The sequence below is a fragment of the Pteropus medius genome, unplaced genomic scaffold, assembly GCF_902729225.1.
Source record: "Pteropus medius unplaced genomic scaffold, Ma_sr-lr_union100, whole genome shotgun sequence".
Classification (NCBI taxonomy): domain Eukaryota; kingdom Metazoa; phylum Chordata; class Mammalia; order Chiroptera; family Pteropodidae; genus Pteropus; species Pteropus medius.
In genome coordinates, this window is record NW_024352783.1 from 2,233,823 (window position 1) to 2,254,683 (window position 20,861).

General features: G+C 44.1%; 1 protein-coding gene across 1 annotated transcript in view; it reads left to right on the top strand.

The window, feature by feature from the left end:
* The window catches only part of GLP2R (glucagon like peptide 2 receptor), a 53,695-nt gene extending 43,939 nt beyond the window's left edge, over positions 1-9,756 (top strand). Inside the window, exons 11-13 of the mRNA XM_039847656.1 lie at positions 795-933; positions 8,048-8,089; positions 9,132-9,756. Coding sequence (XP_039703590.1) covers positions 795-933; positions 8,048-8,089; positions 9,132-9,467 — 517 coding nt within the window. The 3' untranslated portion in view covers positions 9,468-9,756. The remainder of the gene's footprint in view (positions 1-794; positions 934-8,047; positions 8,090-9,131) is intronic.
* Positions 9,757-20,861: the final 11,105 nt, after the last annotated feature.

The window sequence follows — 20,861 nt, forward strand, 5'->3', positions numbered from 1 at the left end:
TATACATAAACTCTGTAAAAAATTCTAAGAGTCAAATAGCCATGTTTGAGAACCACTGATATGTGATATGGAATGTTTGGGCCCCAGCTGTACACTTTGCATGTGGGTGGTACAAAGGAATGTTTGTCTTTTTTGTGTAGAGTGTATACAACAGGGAACTTCCACATAGCACTTTTTATGAGGAGGATCAATTTCTCATTTCCTGTAACCCTTGCCATCACCAGAGTTGAGGGGCAGCACAGGGGCTGATGATGAAACTCTGAGTAGAGTATGCAGGGCTTGAGTGTGAAGTCAGAAGTCTTGCTTCCAGGCAGGTATTTGCCACTTAGTGGCTGTATGATCCTGGGCAAGCCATTTTTTTCCCCTTCTTGGCTCAATAAAGCACTGACATTAGAGGTCCTGAATAGAAAAAGAGATAGAGACACCAGTTATCCAGGTAATAGGATATTTGTCAAACTTGGTATAGTGTCCCAGAGTGACAGCCATGTGCATGAAAATCTACCATCAGGCAAAATGTTAAGATCCGTAGGTATATCCTAATCTATATGGGAGAATTTATTCATTCATTTTTTCGTTCATTCAATTCATGTTTTCTGAGCATCTGCTATGAGTCTGGTGTTAGGATACATCAGTGAACAAGACCACACTGGCCTTTAAGGCATTCTATGTGTAGCCAAGGAAACGAATTGGAAAGTCAACTATAAGAGCTTCAATAAAGGCATTCACAGAAGAACAGAAAATGTTGCCTGTTTCCAATGTGGCCCTAATGAAAGTTATTTGGTTGTCATTTGCAGATTGGCAAAATCGACACTGGTTCTCATTCCTTTATTGGGTGTTCACGAGATTCTCTTCTCTTTCATCACTGATGATCAAGTTCAAGGATTTTCAAAACTTATACGACTCTTCATTCAGTTGACTCTGAGCTCCTTCCATGTAAGTAGGCATCTGAACCAGGACACACTGGCTTTGGAGAAAACAAAATGCCCTTAATCCAAACAGGCTCAAAATTGAGAAAACCCACAGATGGAAATGGAATCACAGACTTTATCAATGAGGGCTTTTGGTATTAGAAGGGTGTGTAGACTGAAGTGTTGCCTTGAACCTGCCAACGTGATGTGATGACTAAGGAGGGAAAAGTGGTCTGTTTCCTAGCTTGTAATAGTTGATGTGACTCATGATCATATTAACTGTGAATGTCAACATGAAGCCTTTTATTAAGTTCCTATTTTTGCAGGGTTTTCTGCAGAGCATTGTGCAGGTGACATACTCAGAACACAACAAAACTTGGGTAGGGACAAATGAGTTGAGATCAGGAGGCTCTTGAACCTTGACAGATGTGTGGGGGCTGAAACAAGAAACAAGAGGCCAGATGTGGTTAATTTACTGGGGTATTTTGGTTATCTGTCGCTTAAATTGTTATTTATTACTCAGTAGCTTTAAGTGACAATAATTTTAATTATTTCTCATGATTCTGGTATTCAGAAATCCATATAGGACATAGCAAGGATGGCTCACCTCTGTTCCATGTGATGCCTGCTGGGGCTTAAACTTCCAAGATGGCTTCTCCACTCATCTATCTGGTGCCTAAGCTGGAAAGTCTCGAATGGCTGGGTCTGGCTGAAGTGGCTTTATTGGAATCAAATTTCTGGGGCTTCATTTCTCACTGTCAGCTACATTCCTCAGTTCCATATAGTCTTACGGCCTCTCACTCACTATATGTTCTCTTCCATGGTCTCTCTAGCAAGGTAGCTGAAATTCTTACTTGGCAGTAGTTCAGGGCTCCCAAGAGCTCAAAATCAGGAGCTTCAGTCCTTCTAAATGCCCAGGTCTGGAACTCACACAGTGATACTACTATTGCATTCACTATTTAAAGCAAGTCACAGACCCAGTCTGGATTGAAGTGGGAGAGACAGCACAAGGGCATGAAAACTGGGAGCCATGGATAGTTAGCAAAGGCCACTAATGCAAAGGACTACCTACCACAGTGTGGACACAGCAAAGGCCTCATACAGTCATAATCTTGAAATTAATAACCTTAAAATGCTAGTATAGGGGCAGGATTTCCAGAATGGAGAAAAGAGGAGCTTGGCAAATCCTTTCTGCAAAAAGCAACAAAAAAATTGGACAAAACTGTCAATAACATCTATTTCAGAACCCTGGAAATCAACCAAAGGCATAGAAAAGATCGAGAAGAGTTTATTCAAGGGTCTGTACTGTTTTGCCTGAGACTGTTCTTGTCCTCCAATCCCTTCTCCATCAGTGAGGAAATTCTAGTGAAAACTAGCAGTTTCACTGCAGAAAGGGGCTGACTTGATATAGGTCAGAGAGCAAGCAAAGACCATACCCTGAGGTACTGTCACATACAGAAGCGATCTTAGTGGCAAAGGAACAAGGAAAGAAAATGTCACAGACAGAGACTGTGATTCTAGTTGGGTGGAGAGGATCAATATCAGGGTAAGGCAGCAGTAGAAAGAGTCAATGAACTTGGAGATAGGCCAATTGAGATGATCTAGCCTGAGAAACAGAAAAAAAAAAAAAGAAAAATAATAGAGCTTTAGAGATCTATGGAATATCATAGATATTACAACTACCTCCAAAGGGGTAGAAAAATCATTTGGAGAAATAATGGTTGAAAACTTTCCAAATTTGATGAAAAACATTAATTTACATATTGAGGAAGCTCAATGAGCTCCAGATATGATAAAAAAAATTTACATCTAGAAACATTACAGTTAAACTGTTGGAAGTCAAATACAAAGAGAAAATCCTTAAAGTAAGAGAAAAGTGACTCATTACTTATGAAGACCAATAATACAGCTGACTATGATCAGAAACATTGGAAGCCAGAAAGCAGTGGATGACAATCAGAATGCTGAAAGAAAAAATAATTCGACCAAGGATTCCATAGTCAACAAAATGATGTTTCAAGATTAAGGTGAAATAAATACAAATAAACAAAGACTAAGAGAGTTCATTGTTAGTAAACCTTCCTTAAGAGAAGTGTCAAAGGAAATCCACCAGGCTGGAAGAAAATGACAGCAGTCAATAAGTCAGATCCATATGAAGAAATAAAAAGCACTTTTAGAAAAGGTAAACACATAGGTAAATATGAAAATATAAATATATTTATTCTTTTTAAACTGATTTTAAAGATATAAAATAATTATAATTGCATAAACTAATTATAAACTGTAGTATTGTTATAAGCTGTATTGTATAAATTGTACAGTATTGTTATAAGCTGTATTGTACAGTATTGTTATAAGCTGTATTGTATAAAGAGATAGCTGCCAGCCTACTATTGTCAATAGTAGGCTGGCAGCTATCTCTTCCATAGAGCAAGGATTGGAGGAACGTTTTTATATTTCACCAGAATTGTTAGTATTAACATGAAATAGATTGCAATAAGTTAATGTTGTAATCTCTGGAACAAATGTTAAGAAAATATCTCAAATAATGTAGTCAGAATACCAGCAGAGGAATGAAAATGGTACACTAGAAAATTTCTGTTTATCTGCAAACACTTAAAGTCTCCTTAAATCCTCACATCATCACTGTGAGGGAGAAATTATTATATCATTTTAAAGATGAAGGAACCGAGATTCAAAGAACATACATAAATTAATAAGTGCGAAAGTTGAGATTTGTATGCAGGAGATACTTGCTTGTAACCAGTATGCTATCATGCCCACCAGGTGCCCTGTGAATGTCAGAACCAGGAGATACAAAGTTCCTTACATCAGAGTCTTAAAGCCCTTGCCACCTACAGGATCAGATGCTGCGATTCTGTGGACAAAGTAGAGACAATGAGCCTACCCACTGCACACACACCAAAGGCCAAAGAGACAGAGCCTGAGAATTTGTCTGGGCAGTTGGACTATGGCTCTTTTTTCTTCCTGTTAGAGCTGAATTGTGTGTGGCTTTGAACTGAGACAGAAGACCAATCAGTAACTTTTTTTTCATTGTGAAACCATGTTTAATTTACGTCAGTCTTTTGGAGGATTTCAAAGGCTAAGGCTTAGTAATTTGGCTTTCTTACATTGTTTGATCTTAATCTTCTTCAATAGGTAATCTCAAATTAAAAAAAAACTGCAGCTGTTATATCACTAGTATTTGGTGGCCCTTTTTTTATGTGAGCCCTAGATCATCTGATCTCATACACCTAAGGCCAGCCAAGGACAAGACACTCATGAGAGCTATTTGGGACAGATTTCTGAGAAGGAATTCTAGCCTATCATACTCCTCTGGCAAGGCAGCATCTCTTGCTGTGTAATAAACTACCCCAAAACTTCATGGCTTAAAGCAGTAACCATGTTATTACCTTTAATGGTTCTATGAACTGAGTTGTCTACATTCAGCAGGACACTGCTTTTGACACATGTAATTTTTGGTTGTGCCTGCAAACACTTGAAGGTGTGATTGGGCTGGAACATCCGACATGGATCATTCACATGGCTGGACATTGACCCGGGCTGTTTACTGAGCTCAGCTCTCAGTTGGAGAGTCTCATTTCTCCATGTGGATTCTCCATATATCTTGGGCATCTCCCAGTATGGCAGCTAGACTCTCAGAGCATCCCAAGAGGAAATGTTCTAAGAGGGAGAAAGTAGAGACTTACAACCTTCTTGAGGCATAGGATTGGAAAGTCCCAGAATGTCACTTCCACCACATTGTATTGGTAGAAGGAGTCTTAAGGTCATCCCAGATTCAAAGAGAAAATAAAGTCCACCTTTCAATGTGAGGAGAAGCATATGCCTGCAGAGAGAGGTGGAATTGTTGGGGCTATCTCTGGAGACTAGCTACCTTACTGGATCATTTGGTCCTATTGCCAAATTGAGCTCGGCTCACCACCATGCGACATTGAGGAACCAGAGTAGCTCTGCAGACTGAGCCAGAAAACATGCTTAGAAGGCTTGTGCATGGTCAGAAGCCTCCCACCTCTGAATACCCCTGCCTGTCCCCCTCCATCCCACCAGGCGAAGGTGAGAGCATGAGTGGGCAGATGTGTGGGTCCACATTTTGTGGGTCACATCTTAGTGAATCAGGAGAAATCAGCACTGACTCTAACATCTTTCTTTTCTTGCTGCTTTGGAGGGTCCTTCACTCTTCCAAGGGTTTATTGCTTAGCCATTTCTACCAGCCTCCTGCAATCAAGGGATCTTTGGAGAGACTGCCCAGTGGTACCGACATATGTTCTGTGAGACCTCTCCATTCACAGTTGCTTTATCTAGAATGAGAGTTAAGCAGATTCTAGGGTATTCCTAAAACAGTGAATCAAGATCCTGAGGGAGTATAAGAAATGTTTGTGATATGAAATCTTAATTTAGCTAACCCATTTATGAGAACTCTAGCATGCTCTCTAAGCCACCCTTCTAATATCATGTGTGTGGAGGCAAATACTACTGCCACTGCTAACAGGCACCTGTGAATCCCCAGTGAGACTGCATGTGTGAAAATGATTAACTGGTGCCATCATGCCCCTGTTTAGGGCTATAGCCTTGGGATAGCTAGGTGCATAAGAGAAGGAACATTTCACACTGTTGGGGAAAATCCAAGCATTTGATTGATATCATAATGGCCAGCATGGAGAGCTCCGGCTTCCATAAGAAAGAGTGTAAAAATTTTCCTCCAGGGCAACGTTTTTAATTCCTTTTCAATTTCATCATTTTGACCAGTACTAAACCTCTCTTACCAGCAATTGGGGTGAAAGAAATATTATTAAGAGAAATGGGAGAGTCGGCCTGCACTGTGACCTTCACCCTTTAGTTGGAATGTGTTTTTCCTTGTGAGTGCCGGCATTTTATGAGATTTTTCCCATAAACGCTCAAGTACTTGGGTACTGTACACGTATTCAGCCTCAATATATCAGACACACACCACAAGTCCCACAGATCCCCACATCACAGGGAAAGCAATGGCATGGAAATGATCACATATGACTGTTTAACATATCAGGAAGTGTAGAAGTCTGGAAAAACAGTGGAAACAAACATTAACTAAAGCATACTTGATTCCAGACCTCTGGCAATTAAGCAGTAAATCCAAAAAACTTTCCCAGCATCAAGAGATGATCCCTTTATTTAAACTTCTCCAACACAAATACCTTGTAATTGAAATGCCATGTAAAGGTGGCCTATTATTTTCATTGTGACCCTTGTGCTCACAATTTTAAATTACTTGGAAGAGAACAGAATGAAACTATCTCGACATATTTTATAAGTGGTCTGACATTGTACAAGGCAAGACTCTTTTAGTGATAAGTGACAGAAACTCAACTCATTCCTTCATTCACTCACTCAGTTATTCATTCAAAAAAATATTGTTGAGTTCCTATTAAGTGCTAGACATTTGTTTAAGGTGCTGGGCATCTGGCAGTGAAAGGACTAAATAAGGATGCTCATCTTGTCTGGTGAGGGGAGAGGGATAAATAATAACCAAATTGACAAATAAACAATATAATTCTGGTGCTGTGGAAAATAGAAAATAGAGAGCTGTGATAGTGACTGGCTTGGCCATTTGAAGTTGAGTAGTCAGGAAAGACCTCACTTTTGGGTGATATTCAAGGTAAGGCCTGAGTTTCGAGAAGCCTGTTAGGCAGAAATTTGAGAGAAGAATGGTTCAGGAAACAAAAAGTGTGAAAGGACCTGAGGAAGAAATCAGCTGTGGTAGCCAGTCTCCAATATGGCCCCCAGTGATCACTACCTCCTGGTAATTAAGGCTTTGTGTAGTCCCCTCTTACACTGAATAAGGTTGACCCATGTGACCATTAAAGTAGTGTGAACATGAAGGTATGTGCCTTTTGAGGGCCTTGCTTCCTTGGATTGCCTCCTCTGGGGGAAGCTAGCTGCTTGTCATGAGGACACTCAAGCAACTTCGTGGAGGGAAAAATGAAGCCTCTAAGCAGCAACCAGCACCAACTTACAAGGCATGGGAGCCATCCCGAAAGCAAGTAAAGCCTTCAGACAACTGAAGTTCTAATCAACATCTTGAGTGCAGCCTGAATATTGCTCCTGAGCCAGAATACCCAGCTAAGCCCATAGAAAGCATGTGAGATGATACATCTTTATTATTTTGGTCCATGAAGTTATATAGCAAGAGATAACTAATACATGAGGTTGAGATGCTAGAGGAAGCCAGAAGACCTGTGAGGCTGGAATATATAATCGTGGTACAAGATGAAGTCAGTGACACAGAGCCCAGATCTCCTTAGTGCCTTCTGTGGTTAGATTTTATTTAAACCTAAGTTTGATGAGAAACAGTCAGTGTGAAATTATCTATTTTTTTTAAAAAAGACATATTTTGACAAGAGAAAGGGGTACTTATTATCTCAGATAAATGAAAATTTCAGGATCAGCCAGGTACTCAAATTCTGTCTTTCACTATCTCTAGCCTCAGCTTTCCTCTCTGTTGGCTTCATCCTCAGACAGGCTCTCTCCATGTAACTGGGAAGATGCCCAGAAGTATCTCCAGGCCCACTTTTACTAAACAACTGTGAAATGCAGGGAAGAGGGTGCATCTTCTTTTCTTTCTCAGTGAAAGGAATTCAGATTGGCCCTGTGTGGGTCACATGACCATTTGTGCTGATTATTGTGGCGATGGCCATCCTAGAACATGGGGACCACATGATTGAGCCTGCCAGAAGCCTAAAGAGCAGGGGTAGGTCAGTTTCCAAAAGGAAAAGATGCAAGTGAGACAAAAAAAAATCAGCCAATGTCTATTATGGACAAGTAGAAATGGGACAGTGGCTTTGCACAGTGTTTGTACAGTTGAATGAATGATATAGGGTCTTTGAGGTTTAATCATGATTGACTTGTGAGCACCTAAGCAAACACCTAAGCTGATATGTGTGATAGGTGTCAAAGTAAGAAGATACTTCATAAAAATCCAGGTTAATTAGTATTACTAACTCTAGTTCGAGCAAGCAGTGTAGTTGCCTGCCTCTCCTGGGGGCTGCTAGGACTAGCGCAGGCCTTTGGACTTTGTAAGTAGCTCTCAGACATATCTCCTACTGAGTTATGTCTCATGCTACCTCTTCTTTTTGTTCTAGGGACTACTTGTGGCCTTGCAGTATTGTTTTGCCAATGGAGAGGTATGTTTTTTATGCTGCCATTCTAGCTTCCTGAGAGGCTGGGCTAGAATCACATAAACAGAAACCTGCCCCCGGAGGTTTCTGTTTATGTGATGGTGCCATGGGGGAATGTGCGGTGACCAGTATGCACTGGGACAAATCTGTACTGTGAGGTTCCAGAGTAGAAAATAGGAGGCTGCTTAGACGAATGGGAAAAGGATTTGAGATGAGCGTAAGGAAACTCAGAACCCAACCCTGGCCCTGCTAGAGAAATGTTTGGGGTGTTGGTATGATAAAGAGAACAAGCTTGAACTTCAGAGTCTAAAAATCTGGATTCTAGCCATGACTCACCCACCTGGAAGCTCTGAGTTAGTCAGGTCACTATGGCTCTTTGATCCTCAGTTTCCTCACCTGTAAAGTGGGAATAATCCCTATCTCTAGCGTTGCCCTGGGCATGCTGAGCTCAAGGTAAAGGTCTAATACCTGGTAACTATGATTATTTTTATTATTAATGTCATTGCATAGCCCCAGCCAGCAATCTGCTCCTCTAAAAAGAGGCTTGAAATGGACAGGAACAGAGACCAGAACAGTTTTCTACTGACTTTAGAAGTTGGTAGAATTTCCAGCCCCCTTTCATCTTCCCCTTCCCCCATCTCAGGTTTAAATATTTATTTCTGTCTCTTCCCACTAGAATATAAGCTTTTTGACAGTAAACCTTCTTCCATCTTGCTCATTGCTGTTTTTTTTTTTTTTCTGTATGTTCACACAGGGGTTTCTTAATCCATCAGGCAGGTCTCAAATACTACCTCTACATAGTTCTTTCCTTTTCCTTTCTGTTCAACCAAATCTCAAATTTTTGTCTCCTTCCCCCACTGTCCTGCTTAATGGCCTCGCAGTGTCACAACCAACTGCTATGCTCACGTATATTTGCTCCTCTTTGTTCATCTCCCACAATTAGAAGTAAGTTTTCCAAGAGTGGCTCAGAGTAGCCACTCAGTAAATATTTGCTGAGTGGACCCATGACCACATGACTCCAGTAACTTGTCCTCTTCTCACCTGACAGGTGAAGGCTGAGCTGCGGAAACACTGGGTCCGCTTCCTGCTAGCCCGCCACTCAGGCTGCAGAGCCTGGGTCCTGGAGAAGAACTTCCGATTCCTGGGGAAATGTCCCAAGAGGCTCTCCAAGAGAGACAGTGCCAGGATGCTACAGAAGCCGCAGCCCTCACCTGGCAGTGGGCAGCTCCTACAGCTGACCGTTCAGGGCCCAGGGCAGCCGGGCGCCCGGCCCCACCAGGGCCACACAGCCTGGCCCTGGGTCAGCAGCTTGTCTGAGAGCAGCGAGGGAGACTTCACCCTGGCCCACACCATGGAGGAGAGTCTTGAGGAGAGTGAGATCTAGGCGGGAGGCCCAAGCTCTGGCTGTGGTCCCTGAGAAGGGTGTGTGAGGAGGAGGCCAAACCAGATGGGTGCTGTGGGGTAGTCATCACACTTCCCATGAACCAGGCCCACTTTGACATGAAGTCTATTTTTTTTCATTCTCTGTACGAAAGAGGCTGTATAAACTCTCACTGCTTCTGCCTGTCATTGTCATCCTAATAACTCCCATTGGTGTTATTAGGCTCTGGGGCTGGCCTTAAATTCGAGTGAATGGAACCCCATGATACAGAGAGATGCCTGTATGAAATAGAGACCAGCCAGTATCTCTTTCTTTACCTTACATGGCACAAGGTTTCCATCAGAATTGGGTTTAGGGTATAAAAGGGCTACCTTGGAAGTGTTTTAAATGCAAGGTTCGACTCATGGCAGAGATTCAAAGAGATTTTGTCTGGGACGATGGCCAGCGATGGGAGTTGTGTAACAAGCATTTCGGGTAACTTTGATGTGTGCGGGAGCTAGAAGTCCCCCTGAGCTGGCCAATGGCAGGATGAAGCCAGTGGTGTTCTGTATTCAGCCATTCAGCTGTGACTCACCTGCCCTCCTCAGGCAGTGTGGAATCCCGCGCCACCCATCAGAATCCCATTTCTTTTCTTCTTCACTCCTCTTCCTCTCTTGTTAAGTCTTTCCTCCCTCTCTCCATCTTAATTCTTTCCCCGTGTCAGCAAGAGCACTTTCTGATCTGTAACAAGCCCATCCTTCCTCTGAGGTTTGGCCCCAGCTCCCAGGGGCCCTCTGAAAGTCGCTGTGGGTCCTTTCCTCTCCTTTCTGGCTCCACCTGCCTTTCTGAACTTGGCTTCTTTGAGTCTTGCCTGCCCTAGCATTCTCTGACACTTTGGGTTGGCCCTTGACACAGCAATGGCTGTACCTCCTGCTCCAGGAGGTTTGCCCACTGCTCTCCCTGACCCTAGTCCCCACTGATAAGAATTCAACTCCCCATAAGAAAATGGATGCTGAAAGCTGGAGGGGCTCAGGTAAAGCGATAGGACTGTGGATGATCTGGACATGCTGAGGGGCTCACTGAAAGGGCCAGGCCTATGGGACCCATTCTGCTGATGGAGAATATATGAGTTTTACTCCAGACGCTGAGTGAAAGGTGCTTCTGGAGGCTGAGGAAAGCCAGGCAATTAGGGTCAGGCTCAGTGGCTGAAAGAAGGTCAAAGGAGGAACGCCATATGGAAACAGGGTGTTAATGCTCAGGAGGGTTGCTTTTATAGTCTATAAAATGTATGTGTATGTTGGTAGAGTATGTTGCCATGGGACTAAATATCACCTTATATTAGAGGGGTTAGATATGATACTTCTCAAATAGGGTTGCCAAATTTAGCAAATAAATACATATGATGCTCAATTAAATCTGAATTCCAGATAAACAAATTACCTTCTGTGTAAGTATATCCCATAGGACATACTTTACCTAAAATTCAGTTTTAATTGTGTGTTCTGTGTTTTACCTGGCAACTCTATTTTCAAGGATACTTTGCAGTAGGATGGGGATTAGAGGCAAGTGAGGGTGCAAAATTTAAGAGAGTACTAAAAAAACCTCAGTTGTCAAGATCAGCAATATTTTAATGCAATATTTTTAAAAACCAAATATGCAAACTACAGCTCATAGGCTATTTATACAAATAATGTTTTATTGGAACCAGGGCCGGGATGAAGGTGAAGCCAGTTCATGCAAGTACATGGTCTGATCCTGGCTTTATTTAACATTTTGATATTTTGCTCATTATGAACTTTTTGACAATTTTTATTTTTAAACTATTGCATTAAAATATTATTTATTTTGAGGACAGAGTTTTCTGCCTCTTACCCCTTAAGTTTTATGTCTGAGGCAATTACCCATCTTGCCCTCACCCTAATGCTGGCTCTGCTTTGCAAAAGGAGAAACTGAGGCAAAGACACTAGACAAATGCATAGTGAAGCAAAAGCTTATTTTTTGGTGTCCAGATTACCCACAATTCAATCATTAAATCATATGCCCTTCTAATTTTTTCTTTCTGCAAATGTTCTTGCCTTTTCTCATCAGCCTATTAGCTCCTAGAAAACTGGGGCCCTGTCATATCCTTAGCTTACTCAGCACAGTTGGTTTAGAGTAGGTGCTCAGTACACATGCATTGAATGAGACAAGACAAAAATGTCTCGCGAGCTTTAGATGCTGTCAGGGGTCAGTTATCCAGGATCCTGTCATTTATAAGTGAAGGAAGTTTTTTTTTCATAGCATTTGTAAATATGCTCTTTCCCTGTCACAAATGGGGCGGCATGCACACACACACTACTGGCTTTTGTCCTGCTAGTGATTAAAATAACAAGTTTATTTAATTTTATTTTTATTTTGTTGATTTCTCATTTGTTTCTCACTGGAGCTGAAGGTCTCTCATGCCCAGGAGAATTCGGTGCATCATTCCTGGTACTAAGGGACCCATTGGAGAATCTGTGGGGGACACCTCTTGGGGATGCTAAAAAATACACGAGGAACACTGCATAAGAGGCTAGAATCCTGTGAGAGTAGGCAGCAATAGGGGCAGAGCAGTTTGGCTTATTGTTCTTAATGAGATCTGTTTCTGCCTTGAGTTTATATGTACATGAGGAAGCAGAAATTCAGAGGTGAAGTGACTTCCCAAAGTCTCCGTAGTACACATCTAGTTTTATAATTCACCTCTCTTATAGTAATAGCACCCAAATTTTCCTCTTGGAAACTCCTACTCTCAGTCCATGAAGTTTGAGTTGTCTCAACTTTGTCCTTAGCCCCAAGGATGAGAATGAAAGTCTGCCTGGCCAATCTGAGCACGACATCTTCCTGGCACCAAATATTGGATCAGAGATGGGCATATAATCAATCAGAGCCAATGAGAAAGTCCTGGGACTTTGGCTAGGAATCACAACAGAAAGGCATTTCTCTTTTCTGCTGAAATTAGACCCATGAAGCCAGCCTGGATCTGCTGATGGCCATCTCTCCAGCATGGGGTAAAGTCTTCCTGAGAATGGAGCCACCACAGCACAAAGCAGATCTTGGAGACAGAGGAAGGACCCTGAGACACTGTCAGAGTCCCTGGACTGAGCCAGACCTCAAGCTAGTGCTACTCCTGGAATTTCAGTTACATGAGTCAATAAATTCCTATTTGTGCCACAACAGTTCGTGTTGGATCTTCTGTCCCTTGCATCTGGAAGAGTCTTGATGACATAGTTCAACACCACCTCTACCTCCTTCTTTTCCCTTCAGTCAAGTGGAAGAGCCTTGATGACAAAGCTCATCACCACCTCTACCTCCTTTACACTGCTTTACAATACTTCCAGGTTCTCTAAGTATCTTCCCCACAGACTGCCCTAGAGCTGTACAGGACTCCAGCCCAAGTAGCCCTGCCAGCTCAAGCTAACATAAAATATACTAATTAGGTTACCGTTCTGGGGTTTTTCATTGGCCAATAGATCCAGTGGCCCCTTAATATCTTTCATTGAACCGCAGACCCATAAGATTATTATGCAGTGTCTATCCTTTTAGACTCAAGTGACATGGGAGCCCTGACCTCAGAGAGAAATGAAAAGCCCCCAACCTCCCTTACCAAGCAACCAGATTCACTCAGAGAGGGTGGTGTGTAGGGTGAAGGAGCCCTGGCGTGAGGCATTGAGCCCTTTGGTTCTATCCCAAGACCACTCTAGCTGGACCCAAGGTTCTTCTCCATTTGAGTTGGTATCTTCTCCACCAGAGGGGTATCTTGGGCAGGTGTTTCTAATAATAACTCTTTTTCTCCCAGAACCACTGGACCAGATGCTGTGCAGCCCCCTCTCCCTTCTAGCTCCGACATTGCAGAATCCAGAATTTTCTATCCTGTCATATCCAGGTCAAAAGTACTGAGGCAGCCTGGTCCAATCAAAGTGACTCTGGTTTAAGTACTGAATCTCACTCTCACTTTGCGGCCTCATTTATACCATGGAGATAATAACACCTTCATCAATGAAATAATGCCGAGCATCTAGTAGGATGCCTGGCTCATAGAAAATGCTGCATATCTAAGTGTTAGGAATACTTTCAAGTTCACCTTCCACAAACAGCAGCACTTTATGATTGTGGTGATTATGCTATCGTTGTGGCTGAAGCTTGGGCAGTGGGGAATCACCCCTAACTCCAGCAAGTGGAGACTCCCCTGCTTCAGGGGGTTGCATACAGGTCAGTCAAGTGTCCAGGACAACTATATATTTTTCTGACCTCATCTTGGAACTTGACACTGGAGAATAAATGGGCCTTCAAAACAATGACTCCAGTGATCTTGAGAACCCACTGGTGATTTCTGAGATGTCCCAGGCAATGTGAGCCAGTGGGCAGTCCTGGCTGGGCCTCTGCTCATTACCTGGCTGAGCCTGGGCAAGCTGCTTGCTGTCTCTGGGTCTCCTTTTCCTATCTCTAAAATGAGGGGCATCCACATGTCTTCACCTCTTACCATATCAAAACTGAACTAGCTCTCCCCTGAAACCAGCAACTCTCCCTGTTTCCCATCTCAGCAGATGGCATCACTATTCACCTGGCACCCAAGCTATAAACCTGGTTGCCATCCTTGCTCCTCTCTCCTCCTCCTGCAGCTAGTCAGGTGTTTGCTGACTCCTAAATATCTCCAGAGTGGTCCCATTCTCTCCATCCCACTGCCACTCCCCTGGCCCAGGTCACCTGGGCGACTATAACAGTATCATCTCCAGCGCCCTGACCCCAGTCTTGACTCTCTGATTTATTTCTACCCTGCCACAGGGTTCCCTTACAAACATAGATCCCTCCTGCTCCAAACTCCCAATGGTACCCACAACCCCCACAGTGATGCTCAAGGCTTCCCAGGGGCTGCAGGGAAGGCCTGACATGGTCTGACCTTGGCTTACCTTTCAGGCTTAACTCACAATTGGCTTCCCCTACCCCTCTGCTCTCTGGCTACACTGGCCTTCTCACAGGAAATGCTCATTCATGCCTCAGTGTCTGTGCTGAGACCCAGTGCTTCCCCACCCCCACTCTCCCCCACCCCAGTCTACTGGGTTTTAATTCAAATGTCTCTTCATTAAGAACATCTTCCTTGATCGTCTGGGCAAGGCAGCCCCGCCAGTTATATCTTCTCACGTGCTTTGCACTTCTCCATGGTAACCTCCCCACTTATAATGGCTTCTTCAAGGTCTGTAGTCCCTTCTACACCCTGAGCTCTGCCAGAGAAAGACCATGTCCATCTCCTTCACCATTATAGTCCCAGCACCCTGGCTTGTGGCTACAATGGCAACACATCCTTGTCTTTGAGGCTGAGCTGACAAAATAATTTCCTTTTCCAATTCCAGAACAATCAGCCAGCTGTATGCCCAGCTCCTCTTGCATTTATTCAAACCTGCTTACCCAGCAATCCACAAAGGAGCTTACATGAAGTGGGGGAGGTGATATTTAGGACTCCTGTGACTTAATCCTGGGATTATCATGGGAGGCATGGGCTGGCAGGGGAGGGGAGGCGGCCAGGCGTAATGGGAGGGACTCTAAAGACAGAGGGAAGAAGAACCGGTAGATTGCTAAAGACACTTGTTTGGCAGGGATCCTCACTGTGGGTTTAATGTGCTGTGGGTTTGGAGGCCTCTCTCTTGGCCCCTGGGGTATGTTTGTGCGTGTGTGTGTGTGTGTGTGTGTCCATGAGCACGCGCGTGTGTGCATGTGCATGAGTGTGTTTATCTGAGTGGTGGGGGAGGAAGGAGAGCTGAGCAGTTGGCATCAGGGGTTCTTTTCCTTTTCCTTTAATCTTTCCTTTACTTTTTGAGGCTCGAATTGGATGAGTCGCAGAATTTCCTTATTGGCCAGGGTCCCTTCGATGAACTCTTCCTCTGTAAGTTTATCTGTGTATGTGGAAAAAACACTGTAGTCAGGATTGGCTGTTTCAAGCTGCAATGAGGCTGATGTCTGCCAGCATACTCCGTATGGACATATCTATTATGAAAACACTGGGTCTCACTACTCTTGAGGGTACCTCCACCCCCACCCCAGATACTCAGCTCCTCTCCTGGACCTCTGGATCTCCCCATGAACTAGCAACAAGAGGGTTAATGACTGCAGAGGGGTCTAGGATGCATTCTAGTGCTATGCGTCTCTTCTATGGCCAATGCCTTTGCTTGGCTGGTTATTAAATATTTTTAATGTTATCCCAGGTCTCAAGCCTCAAGTTCTGAGGGTTACTTCTGGGGACCTCAGTGAAAAGAGTCTCAGCAGAGAATCGGGGAACAGTGTCCACTCAGGGTGAAGGGAGTTAAAGGCAAAGGGTCCGATGTGGTGCCAGGGAGAGCCTGGCTCGTGGAGAGGCCTCTCTGTCCACCTCAGCATATGGGCAGCTCCACAATTCCTGGCTGACAACTCCTCCATGATTCATTCCTATATAGCTTTGCATCTCCCTTCTACCTCCCCATTTGGGACTGAGAGACACCCTTGCCCTTCCCTACTGTATTCAGTTCTATCCAGTTAAATGCCCTTCCTTTGTGCCAGACCTACTGTGCTTGGGGTTGAGGCCACTGCAGGGGGCAGTTGGCAAGGTGCGGCATAGAAGCGAGTTAAATAAAGTCCCTGGCCCCAGGAAACTCTTTGTTTGGTGGGGAAGACAGTCACACACAGAATAGCTAAAATGAGAAAGGTGCTCTTTCAGCTCATGGTTATTCTCATTGTTGCCTGCACGTAGTAGGTGCTCAACAAACCTTGGCTGAACCAAACTGTATTTCGATTGGCTTATGTTCCAGGCCCTTTGAACATCCTTAATCCTCCCTGGGTTAGGATCCAGACTGGTTCCCTTCACAGGTGGGTAGTGAAATTGGGTCTAAAGTCCCAGCTGCCCTATCAGCCTTACAGAGAGCTTACAACTTCCACTATCAGAGTCCGGTTCTGGAGCGAGGTGCTGTCTCTAGGTCACCCACATGAAAACACATGTCACCTGGCAGGAGTAAAAGTCAGCTGCCTAACACTGCTGTGTCTCGTGACATTCACCTGGGTCAATTTTCAGGTTAGCAAGTAGCGGAACAAGGGACTCGGCATATTGCAGACCCAGACAGATGTCGTGAAAGGGGTTAAAGGGCTAGTGGGGTGAGGTACCACAGGGAGTCATCTTAAACAGCTAGAATCAGTGTGAATGAGGAGAAGGTACTCAAGGAGGAGGTGACATCACGGCTGGGACTAGGGTGAGGCGAGAGAGGCACCTCCTCTGCAAAATTTAAGGAGGCACTCATTCTCAGGATTGTGTGAGCACAGGCTGGCACCTGACAATGAGAGCCACCCTAAACGTGGGGCCAGGCACCTCACTTGCTTCACCCTAGTTTTGGCCCTACTGCCAATGACCTTCTCACTTAGTAGGGCTACTATCCGCTTCTCTCACTTTTGTCATCCTGGTCCTCCATGGCCACGTGACGTCAACTACTCTACTATATCCTTCTCATGATGGCCGTGAGCATCATGCACGAGCAGCCCCAGTTCTGGGATCCATCACCGCTTTCATTGCAAGATTGCATTCCCCATGGGCTGCTTCCAGCCTAACACTGGACAGGGCAGGGTACCAAGATAGGCCAGCTCCTGGAAGAAAGGGGCTCAAGGACACCCCATTGGCTTTGCCAACGCTTTCTGAGAACAGCATTGCAATCTAAGACTTTTCTTATCCAACCTTCCTCCTTGCCGCTCTGCCCACACAGGTTGTCTGCTTTGCAGTCTGATAGTTTTCCCAGCCTCCTCTAGATCCCTTCCTGTTTTCCTTCATAAACCTTTCCCTCAATAAATCTCTTGCAATCTAATTTAAATCTAATCCCTTCTGGCGGTGCTTCCGGGGCGGGCGGGACCTAGACTAACTTCCTAAGTAAAATCATGTAAATTGAAATCCCACTTACTTGGGACTGGACGCTAATTCACACGTAGACAGCTGAAGTTTGCCCTGTCCTAACTGTCCAGAAAGCATTTTTAAAAACAATAAAGTAAACCGAAGTGTCTACAAACCGGCACTCCGCTTAAACAGAAAGTGGTTTGCAGTTCCTCTAAACTTGTCATTTGCATACAAACTAATAAGCTGTTGCCTTTACTTTTTACTATTCCTTCAATATAGGCTAACTCTGTTATAACCAAAGTTTTTTTTTTTTTTTTTCAATAACACGTCATTTCGAGCTTTCCTTCTCCCCCATAGACTCTCAGGCCACAATGGAGTTATATAAGCGACTGGGATGTGGCATCATTGCTATCAGCAGCGCAGCTCCAGAGGGGCAGCGGCCGAGCCTGCCGATCCTTCCGCCCACACCCCCCAGAGGCCCTTCAGCCAGCCCTGCACAGGTGCACGACGGGATGAGGTGTCCTCGCTCCTGCCCAGGCACTGGGACTCGGAAGGATAAATCTTGTTGGAATCTCCAGGAAACAGCCCGTGACTATAAAATCAAAGGCAAGGAGAGAGTAGTCATTCACCATCATCTTTCTTTCCAAAGAAGCCCCAGATCTTCTCAGCTCGCTTCTCAGGGGTATTTTCATCATCTGGAAGATGCTTCACATCCTCAGGATTGATCATTTTGAAAATTGCCTGCACCAAATGAAGAGGAACAATGCATCAGAAGGAGCGGTAGGGCCTGGCAGCCCTGGGAAAACACACGTCGCTGACTTGGCAACCTCTACGACAGACAATGAAGAGTCCCAGGCTTCAGCCTGCTCTACTGAATCAAAGCACCCGGGAGGAGGCCAAGGCATCTGTATTTTAAGATCTTCAGACAGGAAAGGGAATGTGGGAGAGTGGTGAAGAAGGCTTTCATTTCTTATTTTGTCCCTTTTTGTATGGTTTGAATTTCCTGACTGTGAAAACATATTACTTTCATTTTATTAAAAAAAAAAAAAAAGAAAAGAAGAAATAAAATGTTTCCTGATGATAATCCCACAGCAGCCTGGGGTTGCAGTTTGGAATCGCTACCTTGAACTGCCCAGAAGTTTTAGAATATTCTATAGCTTCTGGGTCCATGCAATACCTGGTTTCCCCGCCAGATTGGCTTCTGGTAATTACCGCTAACATTTATTGAACAATTAACATGTGCCACTTTACTAAGCATTTTTACGTGTAACCTTCACAAAAACCTTACAAAGTATGTATTACTGGCCCCATTTTACAGATGAAAAAAATTGAGACAACTAACTTGCTAAAAGTCACCCAGCTAGAAGCAGAAGAGCAGAGATTCTAATCCAGGCAGTTGGTTCTGGAACCTCCATACTTGCATTACGCCACCCACGACCTTATCCTTACGCCTTGAAGAGCATTCCAGGGGCTGGGGAAAGGAGAGGGAGTCTTCAATAAGAATTTTCCAAAGTCAGGACACAGGAAGTCCCTCATTTACTCTTCTGCTCAGGGAAGGAATCAGAGAAAGGCTTAGCATTAGGCTCAAGGATCTTTCTCACCACTCTCTGCTCTTGCTAATCAAGGAGACAGATATGCAATGTGGGGCAAAGGAGGAAGTGTCTCTGGACCTGTGATCAGGGGAAGGGACAAAGTGGTCTTGATGTGCGCTTCTAACTCCAGGTTACTTCCAGCTCAGTAACTCCAGGGCTGGCCAGGCCCAGAGAGGACACTCAAGGTTATGGCCCCCAACCCTGTCCTAGCTTGGGCCCTCAGCTTTGGGGCAGGCACGGGGTGCAGGCAATGTGTTGGGTGAGAGTTGAGAGAGCACCTTGGAGACACCTGGGAGCACAGCCAGGCAGGGACAGTAAAGCCTGTGACATTAGCCTGGAGGGAAGATCAACGGCTTTGAGAAGTACCCTTTTAGACCTCCATGCTATAACAAGAAGAGCAAGGATATCAAACCCAGAAGCTTGGGACAGCAGCCTAGGCTGGCAGGTGCCCAGCAACTGAAGTATAGGTGACTCCCTTAACACTTCTCTCTGTCCTGAGTCATGGGAACCATGCTCAGGCCTGAAAACTAAATGCTGGGGGTGATTGGCTCCCTACTTGTCCCACCCTGCTTCTAATACCAAGGGCAGACTGTCAAGGTCTCAGGGAAAGAACCGAGAAAGAACCATCAAATGTTCACCCTGGGCCCTGGGAGGTTATATTGTTTTTCCAAGGCCATGCAACTAATTGATGGCATAGCTGGGACTAGAACCCATAACTCTTGACTCCCAGGCCAGTGACCTTGTGATCTGGTGAATAGCAGAGCCTTGGCACCACCTTGCACAGCCTCAGCCATGGATGCTCCCCTTTCTCTTTCCCTCTCCTTCCCACCTCACCCTTCCATTTCTTCCTTCATCACCTTTCGTCTGCTCCTCCCCTTCTTCCTCCTTTTCTTTAAGGAGCATCAACTTGTAGGCCTTTGTTGGGCCTGGCATGCTTTACATGGTTCCGAGGACATGGTCCCCATCCCAGGCTACCAGCCAGTCCAGGGGAGTTTGGTCTGAAGGCTTTGCCTGGATGCCAGTGAGGTTCCCACACATGCCTGCCCTTAACAGGAGACCAGAGCAAAGTCCACTGACCTGGCTGCATGTTTAGCTGTTTTATTTATGGTTTCTCTTAATAAGGGTAGAAGAATTACAAATGAAAGAAGGATTACAAAGGCATAAAAATATTATATAAAATATGAAAAACATAATCCCTCTTAACGAGAATAGAATTAGAAGAATAAAGCAAGTGGTATGGGGTAGAGGGATAAAAAAAGATAGAATAAAGAGATACTAGACAAAGGGAGATATAAATGATATAATAGGAAAAAAATAGAAACATTCTAATTTTCCAAAAATATAAGAATCATTAAATCATAAGGTGGAATTCTAAGCAGCTATTAAAAATGATTTTGAAGAGTACTGATATGGAGAACATGAAAAATAAAACAGTAACTGAAAAATGATAAAAATCATATATGAGTATGTTATAGTTCTAAATTATTTTAAATATACAGATAAAAGACTGGAAAGGCATATACCAATATGTTGACAGTAATTTTCTCTGGATGATGGAATTAAAGGCAACTTTATTTTTCTTTCACATCTGTTTCTAAATTTCATAAACTACTTATATATTAAATAAAACTATTTTCAAGACACCTAAAATCTTCACAACAAATGATCTGATACTGGGCCAATATAGACAGAGAGGAGAGTGCATGTTGGGGGGCATTGGCCTGCAGGGAACCTGAGGATCCTGTGGTTCAGTCTAGAACACGTGACAGATGAGAAAGCTGAGGCTCAGAGGGTAAAGTGACCTGACCAATGTTATATAAACAATCAGGACTGGAAACCAGTTAGCGCATCCTCCATCCTGGCCTCTTTCTATTGTGTATTTGAAGCAAATGCTGGATTTAAAATGAATTGTAAAAGAATCTCAATGTGTACTATTGAAAGTCGTGAAGGGCATTTTAAGGAAGGAAG